General features: G+C 37.5%; 1 protein-coding gene across 3 annotated transcripts in view; it reads right to left on the bottom strand.

Annotated features, from left to right (window-relative positions):
• Positions 1–21,135, bottom strand: part of RAD54B (RAD54 homolog B) — a 63,681-nt gene that overhangs the window by 17,961 nt on the left and 24,585 nt on the right. For 2 of the 3 annotated variants that reach the window (XM_068184800.1, XM_068184809.1), the window contains exons 4-6: positions 6,634–6,834; positions 3,111–3,398; positions 538–700 (exon numbers count right to left, since the gene is read on the bottom strand). In XM_068184800.1, the coding sequence (XP_068040901.1) occupies positions 538–700; positions 3,111–3,398; positions 6,634–6,834 (652 nt within the window). The remainder of the gene's footprint in view (positions 1–537; positions 701–3,110; positions 3,399–6,633; positions 6,835–21,135) is intronic. The other variant, XM_068184815.1, reaches the window with a different exon arrangement.

Below are 21,135 nucleotides of genomic sequence, written 5' to 3'. Positions count from 1 at the left end.
TCCTGCAGGTTTTTATGCAGTTAACTAGAAGATCTTGAAATGAAAATTCTCATTTTCTACAGTAACTCATTAGTCATCTGCTTTTAGAACTAGAATTATCCAATACCTTAAGGAATCTATGACTTAGGATAATACTTTTGAAAACAATGCTTTATTTTTTTATCAGGTTGAAATAACATCTTTTTTATTCTAAATGCCAGAATTATAAATTACATTAATAATTTTGAATTATATGAAATATGAATCCCAGAAAGCAGTGTTTTTCAGCATGGCTTTGATTATATCTGTGTTTACAAAATTTGGTATGTAGAAATGACAGGCCTTTTGGTGCACTAGCTTCTCGTGACATCTGGCAAAATGATGGCATGTGTGATGCTACATTTAGGTCAGAAAAAACTTATGCAGCCGCTTTTGGGAGAAAATTACTAATATTAATTAACAGAACAATTGCTCAACACTTCCCAAGATGTCACATTTCAAACACGGTCAGGAAAATATTATAGGTATTAAAAGCCAAAAGGATAATTATTACCTTACCTCATTCCCATTACACATTCATATAGAAATATAATTCCTTCCTTCTGATGTGGGCGGAGATTATTTGCAATGTAAGGATCTACAACTACATCCACCACAGGTAAACCAGCCTTATTGAACATCCACTGATGACTTGCATTTGGTCGTGGCATAACCAGAGAATCTTCAAGTTCAAAGCATAATCAAGTATTACACAAAAGCATTACTTTTACTCGGATAGCAAAACCTATTAAAGTCAATGATCTAATTACTGTTAAAAATACTGTTTAATATATTGACCATTCTCAGACTGAAAATGCATTTATAAGTACCTAGATTGCCTTCTACATAAAATCATTCTTTTAAAGAGGTTTTCCAAATAGTTTGTATTTTTCTCAAAGGTAAAGGTGATAAACTGAGAAATATGAGGGTTTTTTCCAGATGAGGAGAAACTGCCTACCCAACAAAAGTTGCTTGATGACTTTGAATTCATAGAGTTAAATTAGAAGAAGCTCCAAAATACTTCTGAATTGAAAGTCAAAGAAAAATCGATAAACAATGACCTACATAAAATCTAAATACTACATTTCAAGGGGTTATTCTTGCAGTAGCCCAGAAAGACTTCTCTCCCCAAGAAACAAAGATAAAAGCCAATGATTTGCTAAAGAAAAATAAGGAAGGATTGAGTGTGAGCTGACAAAGACTACCACAGTGCATGAATAAAAGGAGTTGACGACTTTGAAGACATACAGAGGCAAAGAGAGAATGAAGTGTTGAGCAACATCTGAATAACAGTTTTGCTTGCCAGAATCTGTTTACAAACATGGTAATTTTACTACACAATGTCCATACTTGGGTAGCTTCTGCTGCTGCTACACACCTTCATTGGGAAATTGTATTGTCAGAGGACAGAATGAGAAAGCAATTTATGGCTTCTGGTATTTTTATGTCACTAGAGTAGATCTATACTGATAATTTATTTATGGGAATAGGTTGGTTGAAGGGGTACACCAGTCAGGGAGATTTTGTTTCCTACTGACAAAGGGCTGAGTTATGATGGATTAAATCAAATTGCATGTGTATATATTTAAGAGCCAGTGGTGACAAAAAGATAACTTTTCTGACAAAAATTTGGATGAAAATGAGGAAGAAACATGGTTTGGATAAACGCCGGACTAAAAGCTTAAAAATTGTATGTGGAAGATGTAGCTCTACATCTTTGTCACTGTGCTCTGTTCTGCTGGCTTTCCATTCTGTAGAAGCTGCATTTTAATCAACTACAATCATAGACATCATGATGAAGTGAAAACCTCTGACTGTTCCAGTATCAAGGTCCTGGTCTTGTAAAGTATCTCAGTAACATCTGCAAGAGGCTATGCAATCAGGCATTAAATAATGGGATTCTCCTGTGTAAGCCAACCTAAAGACTGAGAGAGACCAACCTACTGATGTGTTGAGAGCTCCCAAAATATGATATAAGGTATTCAAATTCACCAGAAGAAACAGAAAACAACTAGAATAAAAAGTAACTTTTTAACAAACTAAGCAAATTAACAACTAGCAAAGTTGTTAAATTACGTGCTGAATATATTGGCTTTTTTTGTTCAGATTTTCAGTTAGAATGCTGAAAATGATGCAGCATCATCTTGCCATCATCCTTAGACAAAATGTAATCAAGTTAAATTAAGAACAGAAGCTGGTGTTAATAAGGATGCTCTTTTATAATTATCACTTGACTAAGATTTCAGCATTTATTTACATAGCAGCCAGGTAACAGCTTCAAAAAGTCCCACAGTATCAGGATATGATGTAAGAACTCGGATGGAGGTATTTTAGTAAGAATGTAGAAAAAAAGTTGTGTTTTTTTAAATAAGCATTGCTCTGCTTAGCAACATTTTTTTATGTTCATTTTTATCTTCCATCTGAAAGATAGAGCTACCAGCAAAATACAGCTCCTATATGTTTTGTAAACAAAAGAATAGTTCTGCTTAGATAATCAACACCACTTACACAACTGCTTAACCAGCCTGTTCCTATACAATATGTGAACTCTCATGGCTCTTCAGCACATACTACTTCTAGCACTATAAAACTAAACACTTATTCCAAAACATATCTGGTTGAGTTTTAGTTACACTCACTGGCTGTGAAGGATCAGGCATTCAGGCATTGACAGAAGCAGTTCTCTCAAAGTGGCACAACTTTTCTATTACTGATCCTCCATTGCAATTACTGTGCTGCCACGTTATGGCTGTATTTCACTGACCCCTGTGGGAAGCTGGAACTCATCTAGAACTTCTAGTATATGTCAGACTGTTTCAATGATCAGTAAACTCATTTTCCTTGGCAAACCTCTTAGAAACTACTCTAATGTGTTTCCATAGCCATCTGTAACAACTATGAAAAACTTTATGCAGTGCAGAGTATTTTACTTGTTAGAAACACACATGACCAAATCTTAGCATGGTTAGATACTAGTACTGCATGTCAAAAATACTTCAGTAATACATTGAGGAACATGAAAATTTTGGTTACACGTTCAATATTTTTTGAGAATCAGAGGATGTTAAGAAACTTAAAATTTTCAATCTTACTTGTAGCATTTGGATCATGGCGAGGTTTGCAGCTTTGAGAATCTCTGAGTGTATTCTCTTTAGGACTAGGTTGACAGACATTTTTGAATGGTTTACAGAATGGTTTTGCATTTGTTTGAGATAATGCAGCTGCATCTGTGTCAAGAGTCCCTATTCCAGCCTGAAAACACCTGCCACTGCTGAAATCATCTGCTGAAATTACACCCATCACTTCAATTTCTTTTCCGCCAACCATCAGTGTTTGACCTTCATCAAGGCTGTCTAGCTCTTTAGCTTTATATCCAGTACCTAAAAGAACATAAAAATGAAATCATTAGGACAACACAGCAAGTACTACTTCCTTAACACCAGAACTCATCTGCAGGGAGGAAAAACTGTGAAAAAGTAACTCATTCTGAAACATTTAATTGTTACACATAAAGCCTTTCCCTCCTTAACAGAGTGACATGTGAGTTCTTATAATGAGAATTAGGTAGCAGAGTATATGAGCAAAAACTCAGTCATCCTCATCACCAACCAAGTCTACTGAATGTGAAGCAACTGTTCAAGAGATATTTTAAAAAGTAGCCCCATATGGTAAAATCCAGCAGTGTGCCTTAATAACCATCCTAGGTCCTTTTCCCTTTCTTTCATGCCCTCAAAAGAAGTCTCCAAACCCCTCTTGCTACTGATCTAAACAGTATAGTCCACTTCTAAAATAATTCTGCATTAGTTTTTTCAAACTTCAAGATTCAGATGCATCTGAAATCTTCACTTCTACATATGCTCTGGAACAGGCTCTGAGTATTGCCAAGATTTATGAGTAAGTTCAATAGTTGTTGGGCTTGGTCAGGTGGGCATTCTCACTGCAGCTACAAATACAATTACAAAATACAGCTACAGCTTGTCTCACTACAAAATACAGCTACAGCTGCCACTTCCTTTTAAGACAACATGGGTTTGAAGCATAGGAAAGAGTGGGGGTTCCTTCTTTTAAATAGCTTTCTACTAGTTGAAGCTCTCACATAAGAAACAGAGGACATATAATTTATTTTCTTAACTCAGGTCAAAGCCACATCTCTGTTTCAGAATTCTTTACCTCAATTGTTGAATTTGTGTAAATTTGGATAAACAGGCTTGGATTCTTAATGAGGCCAAACAAAAACAACCCCCAAAAAACTAAACAACAAAACCCCCCAAAAAACAAACAAAACACCAACCCCTCCCCCCCACCAAAAAAAAAAAACAAAAACCAAAAACAAAAACAAAAACAGACCAAAAAAAAGGCATGACTGTGTAGACCAGCAGTTAAATCACTCAGCTGTGAAGAAAGAAACAAGGCCTCCCAAGGCACATCTATCCAACAAACACCATATATAAAGACTCCTGGAAGCTGTTTGCAAAGCTCAAGTCCTGCTTCTAGGAATGTGAAAGATTGGAAAGTGAAGGTCTGCATTTGAATTCCTTTAAGAGGAAAAAAATCACTGAGGTGTTTCACACTCTAAGAGTGTAAGCAAGTGCTGAAAAACAGTCTGGCCAAGAGGGAAAGGGCGATACTTTTCCTCCTCTCCTCTGAAAGTATTCAGAAAGCACACAGTGAATCTTGTTTGGCTCTTGAAGGAACACTTGCTTTCAGGAAAGAGCTGAAGATGCCTGAACACAAAAGAATACATGTGTCTTCCTAAATAGGATGCTTAGGGAGGGCATTTATGATCTCCATTGCTCTGCATTTTTGTTTTCTGTTATTACCTCTACGTAGCTTCACGCTGAACATACTGAACACAGGTGTATCCCTGTGCAGATTCTGGTCAGAAGAGTCTAATTCTAAGACAGGATGGGCTTTAAGGGTAAATGGAAACTGAGAAGGCAAAAATCAAAACTACAAAGCTCAACTGTTTATGCAGCTGCCAGAAATAACCTTTTCTGTAGCATACAGCAATTTACAAGAGAGCACGTCCTAAATTCTTTGCAATGCATTATTAAGGAATTAGGACATTGCAGAGGAGAACAGTAAGATGTTCTGCTGCCTCAAAAATGAGCTATAAGCTGTGCTGATTTTAGGCTCCCTTGTGCCATCCTTGATCCTGCCCCGGTAAGCCTAAGAAAAAAAAGAAAAATTCTTCCTTCGCCTTTTTCTTCCCATTTAAAAATAATCGTCCCAAGAGCTCATACACATTCACTATAAACTTCCCAGTGTTATATACAATTTTGGAGGCAAGCACCACTGCTGGACCTTTCCTTCTCACTCAGTGAGTTAAATAATTGCAGAAGTTTAAGACTCATACTGCTTAAATTGGTCAATTTATTATTTTCTTAGAATCAATATGAATTGAAAGCAACTCTGAATAGGCAAGTTAGCACTAATGACATTGGTATTGTGCTCTCTGACACCATCAAACATGGTAAAAAAACTTTTAAGTTTTTTTTAGGTTAAGTTTTAAGAGAAAATCACAATGTTCATTTTTCTATTGTGTTTGCTGCTAATTCAAGAAGACAGGACTTGAAAAAACACAAGAACAACAGGGTGGTGGCTGATGCATTCCAGGCATTACTCTCTTTCACTCTGCCTTCTTCAAAAACAAGCAAGTCTGTACATATATTGCCTTGCTATAAATAAATTCAAATTAACTTCTAAGTCATAGACTGATTTGCAAATCAAAACTGCCTGGTCCTAACAAGGCTCACAATGTCATGAGATCACAATGTCATGATTGTAATAAAAGAGCAGAGAAGCCATCTCTGACCTCAAATAAATCAAATTATGCTTTGCAGAAACATTGTCCAATCCTACTCCCTTACAGAATATCTTTGGCTCCATTAGCAAAGTTAATTCTTGCTTTGCTTTCAGTAAAAAATTACTGCTTCAAGTTGATGGCAGCCTATGGTTTGCAAGTCTTATTTTTAACTCTGATATCAACCCAAACTATGTCTTACAGCAGCAGCTGCTGCTAAAACTACAAGACTAAAAATTGCTACACAGTTGACTTTGGCTGGGCTGGAAAATGTTGCTGTTTGCCTGTCTTTCCAACAAAGGTAATATTTTTAGCTGTTTGACTGGCTGAAAATTAAAGATCCAACCTCAGAGATTCCTGATTGCCCTACTGCTGACTGGAATATCTACAAGCAACTTACCTGTATCTTTTCCCAAATTTTAACTCCTTCACTTCTGCATTATGTGAGCAACCAAAATCAACTACTCATCTCTCATTTAGCATTTCTGCTGAATTATTACAGCTATTGGTTTCCAGATTCTCTCTTTGGACTAGCATTTGGTGTTTCTGTGAATTATGTTATTCAGCCTGCTCCAGCCTCCCCCATGCATCTGCCTTATATGTAATAAACATAAAGCTGTCTAGCAGTCTTCCCCCTACCCTGAGAAAAAAGACAAACCGAAAGCTAACCCAAAATCTCCATTGCTTTTTCATCCTGTGGTCAACACCAGTATGAAGAACTAAAATATCTCAAGAGCTGGGTCTCTGTTAATTCAAAGCACAGTGATTTTCTGCCAGGTGTTCCTTTGAGCAAGTATGCAATTCTACAGTACCTCTGCCAATGTCTTTGCCTTCCATATCTTTCAATATTACTGACTTTCCTTTTGTAATAAGAATAGCATCGCCTTCCCACTTCTTGTGCTTTTTCTTTGATGCCTTACACCAAACGACACTGAAATATTTCACAAGGCAGTCAGGTGCTTCCTGAGCTGCTTCTTCCTTTGCAGTCCCTGATGTTGGCAAATACAGTGCATCTAGAAGGGAAATAAAATAACAAAGAACATCTCAGCTTCTCCTGATAAAGTGTACAGTCTTTTGCATTTAAAAAAAATCAAGGACAATCTATACATTTTGTCTTACATAAACAAAGTGGTATATTTCCTATTCTTATGGTAAGTTTGGATTGAGACAGAACACCACATAAGGACTAATCCTGAAAAAAAAAAAAGAAAAACAAAACAACATTACATTGTTCAGAAAGTATGTACTTTCTGGGAAATCAGATTACTTGTTGCATTAGTAAGTGACCTAATTTGACATATATACAAGATGATAAGAATGGGAAAAGAATAAAAGCAAAGGCTGAAACAAAAGCAAAAGGGAAATGACCACAGGAGAAAATGAAAACAGAGTCCTCATGAGATGGTGCTGGACAATGTTCTGAAAGCAAGGACAGGAACACACAGCTCAGAAAAGGGAACAAAGGAGTCCAGGAACCACATCTGGAGCTGAAGTCATCTGTATTAAGTAGGAGAATAACCATAACTGTAATAATACAAAATATAATTTCAACTTCTTTCTTTGCACCCTTCAAAAATAACTAATTGTGCAAACCTTGAAACAGACTACCTCTTGAGTATGCACCAATTCAAAGACTGTTACTAGGCTTAGATTGATTAAGATTTGTCAGCAGTTACCCAGTTATAAGTGTCATGGATGTAAATATTAATATGCTATATTTAGGTTAATAAGGTTACGGAATTAGAACAGAGAGCAGTTGTTTATAACATCAATTAAGAATAAACACATGCTTTCAAGAGTTAGCAATCTGAGACAAGTAATGGTAGAGAAGTTGCCAGCATTACCTAAAGGAGTATCTGTAGCATTCCTTTTCAGCACATGCACAGCTTCAAAAGGAGAATCAGACTAATTTTCATTAAAATACCCTTGCATGCTGGTTAAAAGCTTAAATAGGTTCGCTCCTTTGATTCCATCTGGTACTCAACTATACAAATCTGTTACAGAAATGCGCTTATGCCACAGACTAACTTTTCCAAAATTTGCAAGTGTGCTGGTATTTAAAGGAGAAGCAGCAAGAGGATATTCTTGCTCACAGTAATAGTCCAACAAAGAAGCAGCTTTACCACTTCTCCATCAAGTCTACATATTAAAACTTCAAAATACTCCTAAGTTACATGCCTAAAATGAGTGCAATTTTTCAGACTAATGTTTACTAAAAAGGTATTATCTAAATGAAAAATGCTGCATTTATCTAGTTTAATTTCCTTTCCAAAACACTCCAGAAGTTGTATTGTCTGTATAGAGCTCCATGCTGACGCAGTGCCTAAAGCAGACAGGATTTTCCATCTGTAGATGTTTCTTCAGTGCATTAGCCAACATCTGTAGTTTCATGCAGCAGATGTGTCCCCATCTCCAAGGAATAACAGAGCAGCCACTGAACACTGGCACTTCACAGAAAGGTAAGAATATGGAACGGAGTAACCCTTTTTTAAATGTTCTTTGAAGATGAATCTTGGTAAATGAACCGGACAGTAACAAAAAAATCCATGCAGCTCTGTAAAAGAGTTAAAAGGCTCTACTGGATCTTCAGTAATCACAAGTGGCAAGGTTTAGAGAAGTGAAAGGGAGGAAGAGAGGAAACCTGTACCTTGCAAAAGATTCATTTTATTCTATATTCAGCTTCTAACTGTCAATTGATTCAGCAGATAAATACAAGATGGTTTTCTTTTTGTTTTTCAAACTGATTCTCTTAGTTTAATCAACAACTACTTTCCTTATATTAAGATTTTGAACTATTACTGCAAGAACTGGAGATTTCACTGCAGAATTTTATTCTTCTTTCTTGAAGGACGGGCATCCATAAACAAATGACCACCTCTTTGTCTCCTTCACTGACCTCCCACATGAGTTTGGTGACCCCTGAGATCTGTGTTATGGTCATTGCTCTTTTACTCAGGGCATCCTGGATGGTATTATCTGAATCAACAGTAGCTTAACTTTCAAGACAATAACAAGTGTTCAAACTTTTCTTATCCCTGCTTCATTTAAAATAATTCAAAAACCAATAATTCAGAAACAAAGCTGGAAATTCATAGCCTTTTGTTATAATGATTTTTGCTGAAAAAGGTTTCCAAAGCAACCTGTCCCAAATAAGAAGCAAACTGGGCACCAATATTCCATGCAATACTACCACGTCCCTATGGAGAAAATGAAAAATCATAGCCTCTGCAATGTTCAGATTTCTTCCCTCAATTTGTCTTCTAAATTACCATAACTTCTGTTTACAGAAATATTCAATAACAATTGTTTCTATGCTACATAAATTATCTTCCTTTTACCAATAACTACAGTATATTTTCAGATAAAAGTCTAAGGTGGGTTTTTTTAATTAAACATTTTTATGTAAAAATAATTACATCCTCTCAAAATTATCTTTCACATAATTTCCTTGCACAGAAAACCTAAACCTGTTCACCAACAATGCTGATTAGGTACTTGCATTCAACCTTCTTTTTATCTTATCAGTTTTTCTGTATTCAGCTTCACATCTATTTAACTTTAAAGATTATTCCAGTGCAATAGCAGAATATTCAAATCAGTGTCATGAGCTTTTCAGGAATTGAAATGAGAATGGTATGTTATACATAGGAACTAAGTTCAGTGTTTGATATAGAGGTACAGTGAGCAGTGGATTCAACAGAAACCCCTTGCTGCTCAGAGACCATAGACATTATCTGAAATAGAGCTGGATTTGCTGAGACCCTGGAAGACAAACTGCAATTGTACCTTCTGAGCTCTGCTGTTAATCAGTTTGGAGTGAAAATAATAAGTAACAGCAACCATGCATACCCTGTGGTATGAGAAACATCAGGAAATCATGCCCACTCATTTCTCTCCCAAGCAGCCAAAAGCCCAGCCTGGCAGTGAGGTTTGCTTAACCATGAACAGTAGCAAGAGGCATGGCTCTCCTCCCAAAGGAAGGGCTCGGGAACTTTAAAGACACGGCTAACAAGGCTTTGAAAAGCTTCCAAAAATAAAGCTTTCTCTCTGTGGTTGAGAAAACAAGGGCTTAAGTTTCAAGATATAAACCCATTGCCTCGTTGATATGAGGAAAAGTTTCAGCAGCCTCAGGAAGGTGATGATTTACAGAAATCGGGACGGGATCCAGGAGAGGGGACGGGAGCATTCCAATGGCAAACCTGTTCAACCAGTTTCTGATGAGCAGGATTTAGAGAAAATGCATCGATTAAGTGCATTAGGTTACTCCCAATGCAGCAAGAAAGAAGCAGCATTATGAAAGACTACCCCAGGTAACTCCAGCGTTCATTTTCAGGGCACTGTGGGCTGCAGCACCGTAAGCGCGTTGCCGTGAGGAGTGAGGGGCATGCTCCAGTGAGCCGGGCACTGGCACCTTGGCCTGGGTGTGGCTTAATGGATGGCTTAACCCCATCCAACTGCAGGTGCTGCCAAAGCCCATGAGCTCACCTTTGCTTCCCTCTCCAGCTCTACTTCTCATCCACCAGCTGCAGGAAAGCCAGTTCAATGAATCCCATCACCAACTACAGCCAATATAGGGAAGGGGTATGTGCAGTTTGGACCAAGGAGACTGGGATGCTGCCCATCTTTTTGTAGCAGCTACTGTTAGGTTGGGGTGATTTTTAAACCATGGGTCCTGTGATACCCATCACCTTCACACCTGAACTTCCACGACGTAAGCATGTATAAAATGACAGGTGAGTTTTCCCTCAACTGCTCTGCATCTTCTTAATAAAAAGTACTGTCACAATGCAAAAATTACAGCTTAGAGACGACAACGTTGATTAAAGTTGCACTCTATAGCACTAAGGAATTAAGAAATGGAGGCGAATCAAAAAATCTGAACTGCAGTAAAAGGAGACTGGGACTTGGAATGAATCACAGCCTAAACTCAATGCCAGTGCTCTGCTGTAGCCTCTGCAGTGACTCTGCTCAGGTGCCATCAGTCTGCTCCATGGAGCCTGCACCATCTCTTTCTTCTGAGCAGAGGAAGCAACCGAAAAGTTCCTTAATTAATTTGTAAGATTTTGAGAACAGACGTTTACATAGCAGTTTAATGTCTAGTTGCCTATGGAAGATCTATATGTCACACACTCCTCAGATATCCCAGGAATATTTAAAGAAATATGAGTCAGATAGCATTATCTTTCACTTGCAAAGCCATTTCAGTCTAATAATAAACTTAATACTATGCTAACATGTAAATGTATATCAGTGTGCCTCCGAGATGGAAAAAACAATGCGATAACTCTTCCCATGGCACTTCTGTGAGACCTCAGGAGGTGTGCAAACAGCAAGAGTCAAGCTGGCTTGCCCTAAACCTACAGGAATCAGTGACAGTTGGGATTACATTTCAGAGTCATTTGATTACAACCCAGTGTTTTGTACCTCTCTTTCCAAGCAAAATATATTTTTAATTAATTTTGCATGTATGAGCACAGATAACAAATGCACCTAAAGACTGATATTTCAAGCAGGAATATTTTCTTTGGAAAACACATCATTGTTCTAAATGTAAAATTATTTTAAAAAATGCAAATAATTAAAAAATGTAATATTTTTAAACTTCTGTTTCGAAGTCTCTTAATAACCTGAAATGCCAATCAAACCAGCCTTTAGATTCCTGACCATGCAATACTATGAGGATTTCTTTCAGTAGATATTATTTTACAAAGCTAATAACTTTGCCAGGCCTTCAGGAGTCCATAGTACATCTTCTATGCTAGCTGCCTCGGTTTAAGCACACATATGCACAACGTTCATAAAAACTGGCAGTGAAAGAAAAATCACTGCTTATAAAAAAAATCACAGATTAATCCAGTCTTAGCCACAATGAACTCTTATTTCTTGTAGAAGCTCTACTAACTCAATACTGTGGCAAAGAATCTAAAAATCTGCGGAGGAGATAACTTTTTTTTTTTTTTGCTAAGGTAAAACTTTTTCCATTTCTGAAAGCTAAAAGCTCTTAGAAATAAATGCAGTTTGTACAGTATCTACAGCTTAATTCCTTGAGGATTACACACTGGACATGATCTAACTGAGGCCAAGAACAGGTTTCTCTGTAGTCACAGCTTTCACTGCTCAGACCGAAGTTGAGTTTCTTCCACAATTACAGCAGGGAATTTTTCCACGGCCCCCTCCTTCAGACCATGTTCCTCTCTCCTGGCACCAAACAAGTAAGGATGGCAGAAGGGACACAGACCAGCTGCAAGGAAAAGCAATTTTGGAGATGAAGCCTGACAAGAAAGACTATTGCTGGAAAGGAAGGCTGATGTTGAACCAGTGGAAAACTGGCAACTGGGTAAAAGACTCAAAGTCTGAGCTGGAAGCAGAGCATGCAGGGAAAGGCTAGAAACCAGATAGGGAGTAAAAGAGTACGAAGACAACGGGATATGTTAGGAGGATGGTTGGGGAGAACCACTCAGGCAGACTGGGATTGCGGTCCAGTGTACGAGTCAAGGACCCGACAGAGAGTTAGAATTTTCTGAGTAGGAGGTGGTGCAAAAAAAAACCTTACTGGCTCTTACCTCTGACCCTCAAAATGCAAGATTCACTATGAAAATGTACAGCTGGAAAACACTGAGGGAAATCACAGGACAACTTGGGAGGAAAAAATGAAAACAGGAGCTGATTAGGCAATGACAGAGAAAACAGAAGTGGAAAATGACAACAGAAGAAACCAACTAAAGACAACATGGTATTGCCACATAAAAAATGGCAAGCAGTTGAGCACAGAAGGGCACTGACTGCACAAAGACATGAAGGGCACTCACATAAACACAGCGTCCTGGTAAACAGGGCAGACTCAGGTTTGGTAGCTGCTCTACAGGTGAATAGGGCTGCAATGGAAGGTTTAGGTGCAATGTAAGAGATGAAGGAAACAAGGCTCCTGAACTGGATCCATTTCACAGATCATTCCCTGCAAGACAAACCCAAATCAATTCCGAGTTTAGGACCAGCAGAAGACCCAGAATCAGACAAATATCTTCTAGTGGAGAAGTCCACATAGACAAAGCAGGAGCTAGAGCTTGAATCATCATATCGCTTTCCCTAAAGTCCCCTCAGTACCTTCTGCTCTTCAACACGAAAAACTTCCGGTCTTTCAATTTCTTTGCTGTCATCAAACTTGGGCAGAACTCACTGAGCAAACCACTGCATGCCTTGTTATTAATGATGTACGCTGAATTCAGTGACGTCTTAATGCAGTAATTTGATTTATTACTTTAAAGGGGAAAGGTAAGGTTTTCAACCCCATCTTACATAGATGAAAATATCAAATTATATGGAATAATCTGTTTAGAAATGTTCATTTGCTCCAAAACCCAAAAGATTAACAACCTTGTGATAAAAAAACTACGCTACCAACCTGCCCACCACCCCTCTGACCCATCTTCATCAAGAGAATAGTTCTAAGGTTGTGAAGTCAAGCAAAGTTTGAAGATGTCAAAAGTAAGGTGTTCCAGTGACCTGACTGGCCCCATTGTGATCCATTGTGATAAAGTCCTTAGAGAAAGCATGCTGCACTACACTGCTGTGGGACCTCTTGTTCATTCAGTGCAGAGAGCTGAACTGCTGGAAAGCCAGGAAAAGTTGTAGGAAAAAAGGCTGCTGTTGCCTCTGCCATCCCTGCACTGCTTTATTGTAAATTGAAAAGGTGTGGGATGGACAAGGCTGCAAGGACAGATCGTCCAATCTTGTAGTTAGATAAGCTGAATAATGCCTTAAAGAAATGGACTTTACTTGCATGTCTTCTGGAGTTTCTCTGTGATATAAAGAAAGTCATTTAACCCCAACTTTCAGCAATAAACATTTGTCTGAGCGCCTGACTTGTGATTCAGTCTCATTTATATTAATAGGGAACACTCATGGGTGTAACTGGAAGTTGTGGTTGGGAAAGATTAACTGTACAGTATCCTAAAGCTCTGAGACAATGCAGTCCTCCATGATTCAGTCTGCACCATCCATAAAAGTAGGGCCTTTTGGTGTTATTCTCTCTGCCACAACTTGCACTTTTTCTTCTAGAAAGTGGAGGTTACACCAACTTTTTGTCTCACAAGGATGTTGTGAAATGCAATTACATCTCACAGGCACTCAGATACTATCACAATGAGCACCAGAGGAAAAAAAAAGGCTAATTAATTAAAAATAGTTTGAAAAATGTGCTGAGAACAAGGTGTAGCTCTATAACTGAACAAAGAGGTGCAAAGAAAATACTGAATAGTGACTCACTGAGTTGATACAGTCCATTCTGTGAACTGGCAAGGAAGCCTACAGAAATACAATCCTTAATCATGTACCTAATGATGATACCCAACGGAATCTGGAAACTGGGTTCAGGTTGGGTTATTTGTGAATTTTTGAACACTTGAGTGGTAACCTTTATTTTCAAATAGGAGCCTTCTTCATACAGTAACAGAGCTGGTGGATGTACTTAATTCAAACATGTAGGAACAATTCTCTCATTGCCATTTAATGAAACATTTACCTCTTAAGGGTATCAGCTGTAGAGGAGGGAGGATGGAGAGCACATACTTTCAAAATTACAGCTCCATGGCAGAAAACTATTCCTCCTAAACCTCTCAGCTGTCTAAAAATCCAACCGACTCCAGCTTTCACTGTAAAAATTTAATGAACTAAGCTGAAAGCTTCTGTCAGGTCTACAGAAATAGATGTGCAAGTCCTATTATCAAAGGAAAAAGCAGCATCATTGAGAATTCTGAAAGGCTGCAGGCATCATTCGGTGCAGTGAGCCAGATCAGCTCGGTAAAACATTGGAACCAGTCAAATGCCATCCAAATCGACTGTTTACTATACTTCTTAATGTTGTCATCCACACTGAAAGTTGTTTTGATTAATTTGTCAAGTAAAGGGGTTTTTACTTTAAAAAATAAATGCAGAAGTGAGACCCAAAACAAAATTTATTCTTGGGTTCTGTAGATATTGAATGTTATTGCAATAAATTATAGATTAAATGTGATATGAAAATATTCCAAATATTTAAATTACAAAAAACCCACATTATTTAAAAATAGTTAATAGACTATTACACAATCACAGGCTAATTGCAGCTTTCTCAAAAAGCAATCATTTTTGGAAGCTGTTTGCAAAGATATAAGTGTTCATCCTTTTGTCTTTTGTGTTTAAATGTAAATGGAAGGAACTCAGTTAAACCCACATGTGGTACTTTGAAAATATGTGGTTTGGCATTCTCTTAAGCATTTCTTATTACTTCTGTCTTTTTTTTTTTTTTAGAAAACTATTAGAGAACTGTTTCTGTACTGTACAAAATCTCTGTTTCTGAAATACAAAGACTTAGATCTGTAACAAAAAGCAAGCAGGCAGAAAGGGATTTATTAAGATTACATATCCTTCATATTAACATCTCTTTTAGCACATACTGGAAGTAAAAACACTTTTAATGTCCTCTTTCTGTTTGTTAATGGCCATCTTTGATTTTCCTGGATTGTAGTAAAGAGTCCTTAAAATACAAGTAATCAATAAAACTTAGGCCCACTGTCACAAGCATGAAACACAACATATTCCTGTCCTAAATTATTTAAACAGGACTGTTTAAAATTTATGACATTACCCTGGGAAGAGGCACACAAAGGATGAGTCATATTTTTTAGAATTTTCATGTGTTATGCACTTGCAGAGTGGCTGACGAAATATTTGGAAAGGGGAAAAGTAATCTTTCCAAATCAAGTTACATAACTTTGATTTACATAAATGTAATCCATTCAGTAGTCCAAGCAGAAAAGTAATATTTATGTTCCAAACACAAAAACCTAGAGCTTTAGTTGTAATTCTTACTAGGAAAGCAAAATAGAGCCGGGAAAATGAAGGCGGGAACAGAAGAAATTCATCACTGTGGAGATACGAGGTGTTTACTTTGCTGCCTTTTTTGGCTCTGGATGTAAGAAAACTGAATACAACTTAAATTGCATAGAAATTCCAATGCAAATTAATAAGATGATGAAGCCTTAAATCCGTGATGCCTTTAACAGACCCTACTTTATGTCAACCCTGCCTATTTTTGGTCCTGAGCTGACCACTTATATAAGGAAACGCTAGAAGACATGGAGATGTGGCAGCTTTCCATCAGCAGCCCAGTTCTACTTGATATTCCCAAAGGACTGCTTTGACCCTTGGTGTCACTGGAAAGCCTCTGCAGCACATGCAGCTCTTCTTACCAACTGCCCCTGTGTGTATCTCGTTGGGTATATATGTGCCTATGAACATAAGTGCATGGGCAAACTCATGAGAGAAGGATGAGATTTAGAAAAAGATTAAATTTATCTCTATTTCCTTTGAAAACAAGCTTTAGAGATGCCCACTGGATCTTCGGAGCTAAAGTATCTGAAACTCTCCAAGTAGATTTAAGTTCTGCACTGCTGAAAAACATCTTTACTGCAATCTCAGAAGTTCACTTAGGAATTGTGTATTTTCAAAACTCAAGTACAGCAAATTAGCACATAGAGTTACATAACAAAAGTTATTCTGAAAGGAATAGATTTTATCCAGCAGAAATATTATAACAAACAGCAAAGGCTAAATTCCCTAAACGAACTTAGTCCAGTCCTTTTCTGCACACACACTGCAGCACTCTGAATCACAGAGCTACAACCCATATTTTCCAGGCTATTGCTGGTCTTTTTGGAAAAGAGCTGGGCCATTACCCATCCAGCTGGACAGTCCAACAGCTCTGAAATCCTTATTGCCTCAAAAGAAGGGCATGTGTGCTTGAGATCCTTGTTGTCACCTGCAACCTTCTGGAACTAAACAAAGTGGCTTCCTCACTGAGGCTTGTCTGTCCCATTATTGGCAAAACTACGGACACATTTTCTTGCTTTCATTCAACATGTTCAAAGCTGAGAACTCCCTGATCCACCCTCAAGAGTGCAATGTGCTCAAAGTGGACAGGCCTTCCTAAGAATCAGTTGTTATGGACTACATCCAAAGTGAAACAAATTTGTTCAGAAAATGACCACCTTCTGCGTTTGTTAATGAGTTACAAATTAAGACAAACTTGAGTGAGGTTTTATAGGAATGGCCAAAGACCAGCTTGATGCCAAGTTTCAAGTACTTTTTCAAAAGCATAGGGAAATTGGAGCACTACAAAGGAAAGATGATAAAAATTCAATATATGCTAAACAGAGTATTCTCCCTGCAATTTGTTTCACAGGAAAAAGATGAGTCATCAACAAACACATATATAGAACACACACACTCTAGCCTGAGAGGAGGTAACAGCATAAAGTAGCTTGGCCAAACTGACAGTTAATGCTACTAAGGTCATCTTGTCATGTACAACCCACTGCCAAAGTCTCCTCACAGTGCAAAGCAATGCAAACATTACTTGGGTGAAACCTGCAGAGCTTAGAATTCAGTTTTGTTTGGGGTGGCTTACAGCACAGCCTGAAACAAATGCCATATTACAATGGAGAACATGGCAATAGCAGTATAACATACTGGATTTAATCCTGTATCTCTGTTACATACCACACATAAAAGCTTTCACTTTACAAAATGGTATTCTTAATAGTATCAACAAGTGGCCTATGTAAAATTTATCTGCAAACTGCTGCTGAGTTATGATAAATTACTTCTTTCACATGACATATTCAGTGATTAATAACAAATACAACTCGACACTTACTGCAAGGTTTTATCTGATGCAATGCAGGACAAACAATATTGTAGCAACTAACCACAGGCAGTCCAACATCCCTTCTCCCCATCCCCAAACTAAATAAACATTTTGCCCGATTGCTTCTGTTAAATGAAAGCTAAAAAAAATTAAAAATCAGTCATTTATAAGCTGGTTTACTTATTTCAAGCATGTAGAAAGTTCCAAACTTTGAAAATGCATGTATTTTGAGAAATTATTAGTAATATAGACAACAACATGCTAAGCAAGCATATGGCGACACACAGACTACTGTAAACAAAATAACAGCCCTAACTAAACTGAACCCAGAAGTCAACCACATCTGGTGGGGCAATGTAAGCCAATGGAATTGTTTTTTCATTATATTTATGTCAAGTTATGCTACTTATTGTGCCTAACTATAAATGAAAATCAAGGGCCAAACGGGAATGGCCAGGAAACAATGACTTCTTTTTAAAAAAATAAAAATTGCATGTGTAAAACACAAAAAAAATCAGTAGCATTTTCCAAGTCTGCAGTTTTGTTAAAGAACAAATAGAAATCATAAATTATGTGGAGTAACTGCTGATTAAGTATTCCATTAAAATTATATTATATTCTTCTTGTGTGAGTAATACAGAGTCAAACAAGGTGTTATACTGAAGAGATATTTGGGTGCATCAACAAATCATTCTGTGTAATCACTAGGATAAAACAGTGTGAAAATCCCATAGCATGGAAGAAAGGCAGGGACAGTGGGGAATGCCAATGCCTACAGATGGCCAAGCTTTCCTTGGGTTCTCTGACCCTCATCCACCTCCCCACATACACGAATCAGAAGGTTTTCAACTATTTTACCACTGGACAACTGTCGGTTTTACAAGGAAGAATCCATATTTTGTTAGTTAGCATTCAATGGAACTTCAGGAAACTGTATATTTAGTACGGAGAAAAACCTCACCCAGACAAACTGGATGCCATTTAACAGCAAGCATCACTACATACAGGTTGACACCAAAGTGAATACTTTTGGTTTTAGCAGAGATAAAACACAGAAACAGAGGTCACAGAACAATTGAAATTTAGTCCTGCATTACACAGACAGCTAACAAACATTATTTTAACTACTGTAAACAGCACTTTTTTTTTTTTACTCTAAGACACAGGCAGTAAGATTTCTCAAATTATTAAAGACCTGGATATTGAAAACAGACTAATGACCTTACTTGTTAGGAATACACACTGAGAAGCTATATTTAATGCATTTTAATGCAAGAAGTGTTCTTTATAGAGGTCTCTTTTTATTTTCATAAGCCAACTGGAGAAGTAACCAACATCTTAGGAAAACAACATTTTATCATGTTCTTGAGTAACTGAAGTTAAAATTGACATGGAAGCATCCTAAAGCATTTTAAAAAAAGAAATAGGAAATTTTAAAAGACAGCTTAGCCAGGCAGCCTGAGTAGCACAATTTCTTGTTGCTTCCTCCCACTCAGAAACAACTATCATTTAATTATAAGGAACTTAATGGCTTTGACTACTGGAAATCCAGTGAGCACAAGTTTGCCCAAAGAAGACAGTATGCAAGCTCAAGTTTATGCATTTTCAATGTAGGGGGGGGAAAATCCCAAGTCAGAAAGTGTGTAGAAGTACAAATGAAAGAAATAAATTTAAGCTAGTTAAGTGGAAAATATTAGAAAACAGGAGTATGACAAGTACAATTAGCTACAAGCAATCTTTCCCAATCTTGGAGTGTTCTCTCTTACCATTTTTACCTGATAAGGCAAGCATTCCACAGAAATCAAAAGTTTACAGGGGGAAGCAGGAACAAAAAAAGCAAGATAATGAGGTAGCAGTGATGACATTATAGACTGATTGCTAGCCAGTGACTTGGACAGATGAAATTACACAAGATGCTATCATAATTATCACAAAGTTATCATAGGTACAATTTTTTAGTCTAATCCTAAACATAAATTCATTAGATGTTTGGAATTAAGTTACTCCTACAGCCTGTTTATTGCAGTTATCTGAGTAGAAGGACATGAACATATGGTAGAAATTTGTCCTTGCCTAAAATTACTCTGCTTGTACTCTGTACATTATAAACATGCAGAGAGGGAATGGCACTGTCAGATGTAGCAAAGGGAGTAAGAGGATAAGAATGAGGGTGAAGGAGGGAAGGGCTTCCTACCATCCCTTTCACACATGCTAGCACAATATCATTTGCTGTAACAGTAAAAATTCATAGCACTTCATTGACCAGCCACAGCTGTGGTGCATGTACCCAACATTAGGAATACATGGAAAAAAATCAGGAACAGGCCCAGAGAAGTGAGAAGTCTGACTCAGAAAGATAACCTGATACTGCAAAGCAGATGTGGAGAAAGAAATGCAAATCCATCAACATAGAGAGGTATAAGATATAGTCAGCACCACATTGAACTGAGAGAGCAATATAATGGCACCGAAGGAGGAAACACTTCTCTAGTGAAAGGAAATAATCATCTCACCAGTAAAGAAAGGAGCGAGCTCCATGGGCACTCAAGAGATGTCTCCCATTTTCCCAAGCTCCCCAAAAGTCAAAAGAAACAAAACTGAGAACACAGCAACTGAGAAGCATGAGATCTTGAACTAGAGGTGCTGCTTGCAGATAAGAATAAAAGTCTTCCACCAACAAGCGACACAAAGTCAGAACAATGAAACATGGAAGAACACCAACTATAAGGGGACAGTGTATTTTATTTCTTGACTCATTTGCATCCTTCCCCTTCCAACATCAAGAACATGAGGGAGACTTTGCTCTATTCAGAGTCCTATTTTTGCAACTACTTTGCCTGCCAGTTGAGAAAAGACTATAAGCTTTCCCAGACTGAAAACTCCTCTAGTAGTTCTAGTCTTCGAAATAAAAATACCATGCTAGTAGAAACCCTGGAAGTCACCTCTTCATATAGCATCAAAAGAAAACATCCTAAAGTCTCCAGAGCATTTTGGTGGCCAGTATTAAGAGTACCGATAATTCAAAACCACTGCAAGACAATGAGCTGTATGGGAATGATTTTATGAACTGTTAAAAACTTGCTCATTTGCATAATATATAAGAACAGAAACTAGAAATTAATTCCTTACCACTAGAAACCAGATTTCTGATTTTCAACTGAAAGGATAAGATCATACATTTCCAAATTACGAGACAAGGGCAGATATTTAGTGCTGTTTCCCATTTCCGAGAAGCAGAACAAATAAAATCTATATTTATTTATTAAAGCCAGCATTTTGATTCTTGCAAACTCAGAGAGTGAGTATCTCCTTGAAGTGTTTCCAGCTACACAAAAACAGATCAATGTCCTTGAACTAAGAAACACAGCAGAAAGCCAAGGACTGTACTGGAACAAAGGCCACTTATCCAGGCACCATCATTTTCAGTACACACAAAAATTCCCAGAACAGTTACAGTACTCTCTTCTCAAGAAAACAAAGTATTGAGGAACTCCAGATTGTCAACACCTGTTCTCACTGTTCTATAGTTTTCCTCAGTTTGTAAATAAAAGACTTGCTTCCCTTTACTCTTCCTACCTGAAACTTGTTAAAGTTATCCTGGGCAGTAACAGTCAAGATTATTATATCA

The sequence above is a fragment of the Anomalospiza imberbis genome, chromosome 1 (genome assembly GCF_031753505.1).
Source record: "Anomalospiza imberbis isolate Cuckoo-Finch-1a 21T00152 chromosome 1, ASM3175350v1, whole genome shotgun sequence".
Classification (NCBI taxonomy): Eukaryota; Metazoa; Chordata; class Aves; order Passeriformes; family Viduidae; genus Anomalospiza; species Anomalospiza imberbis.
Note: the sequence above shows the minus strand (reverse complement) of the source record. Positions and strands in the feature narration are given on the sequence as shown.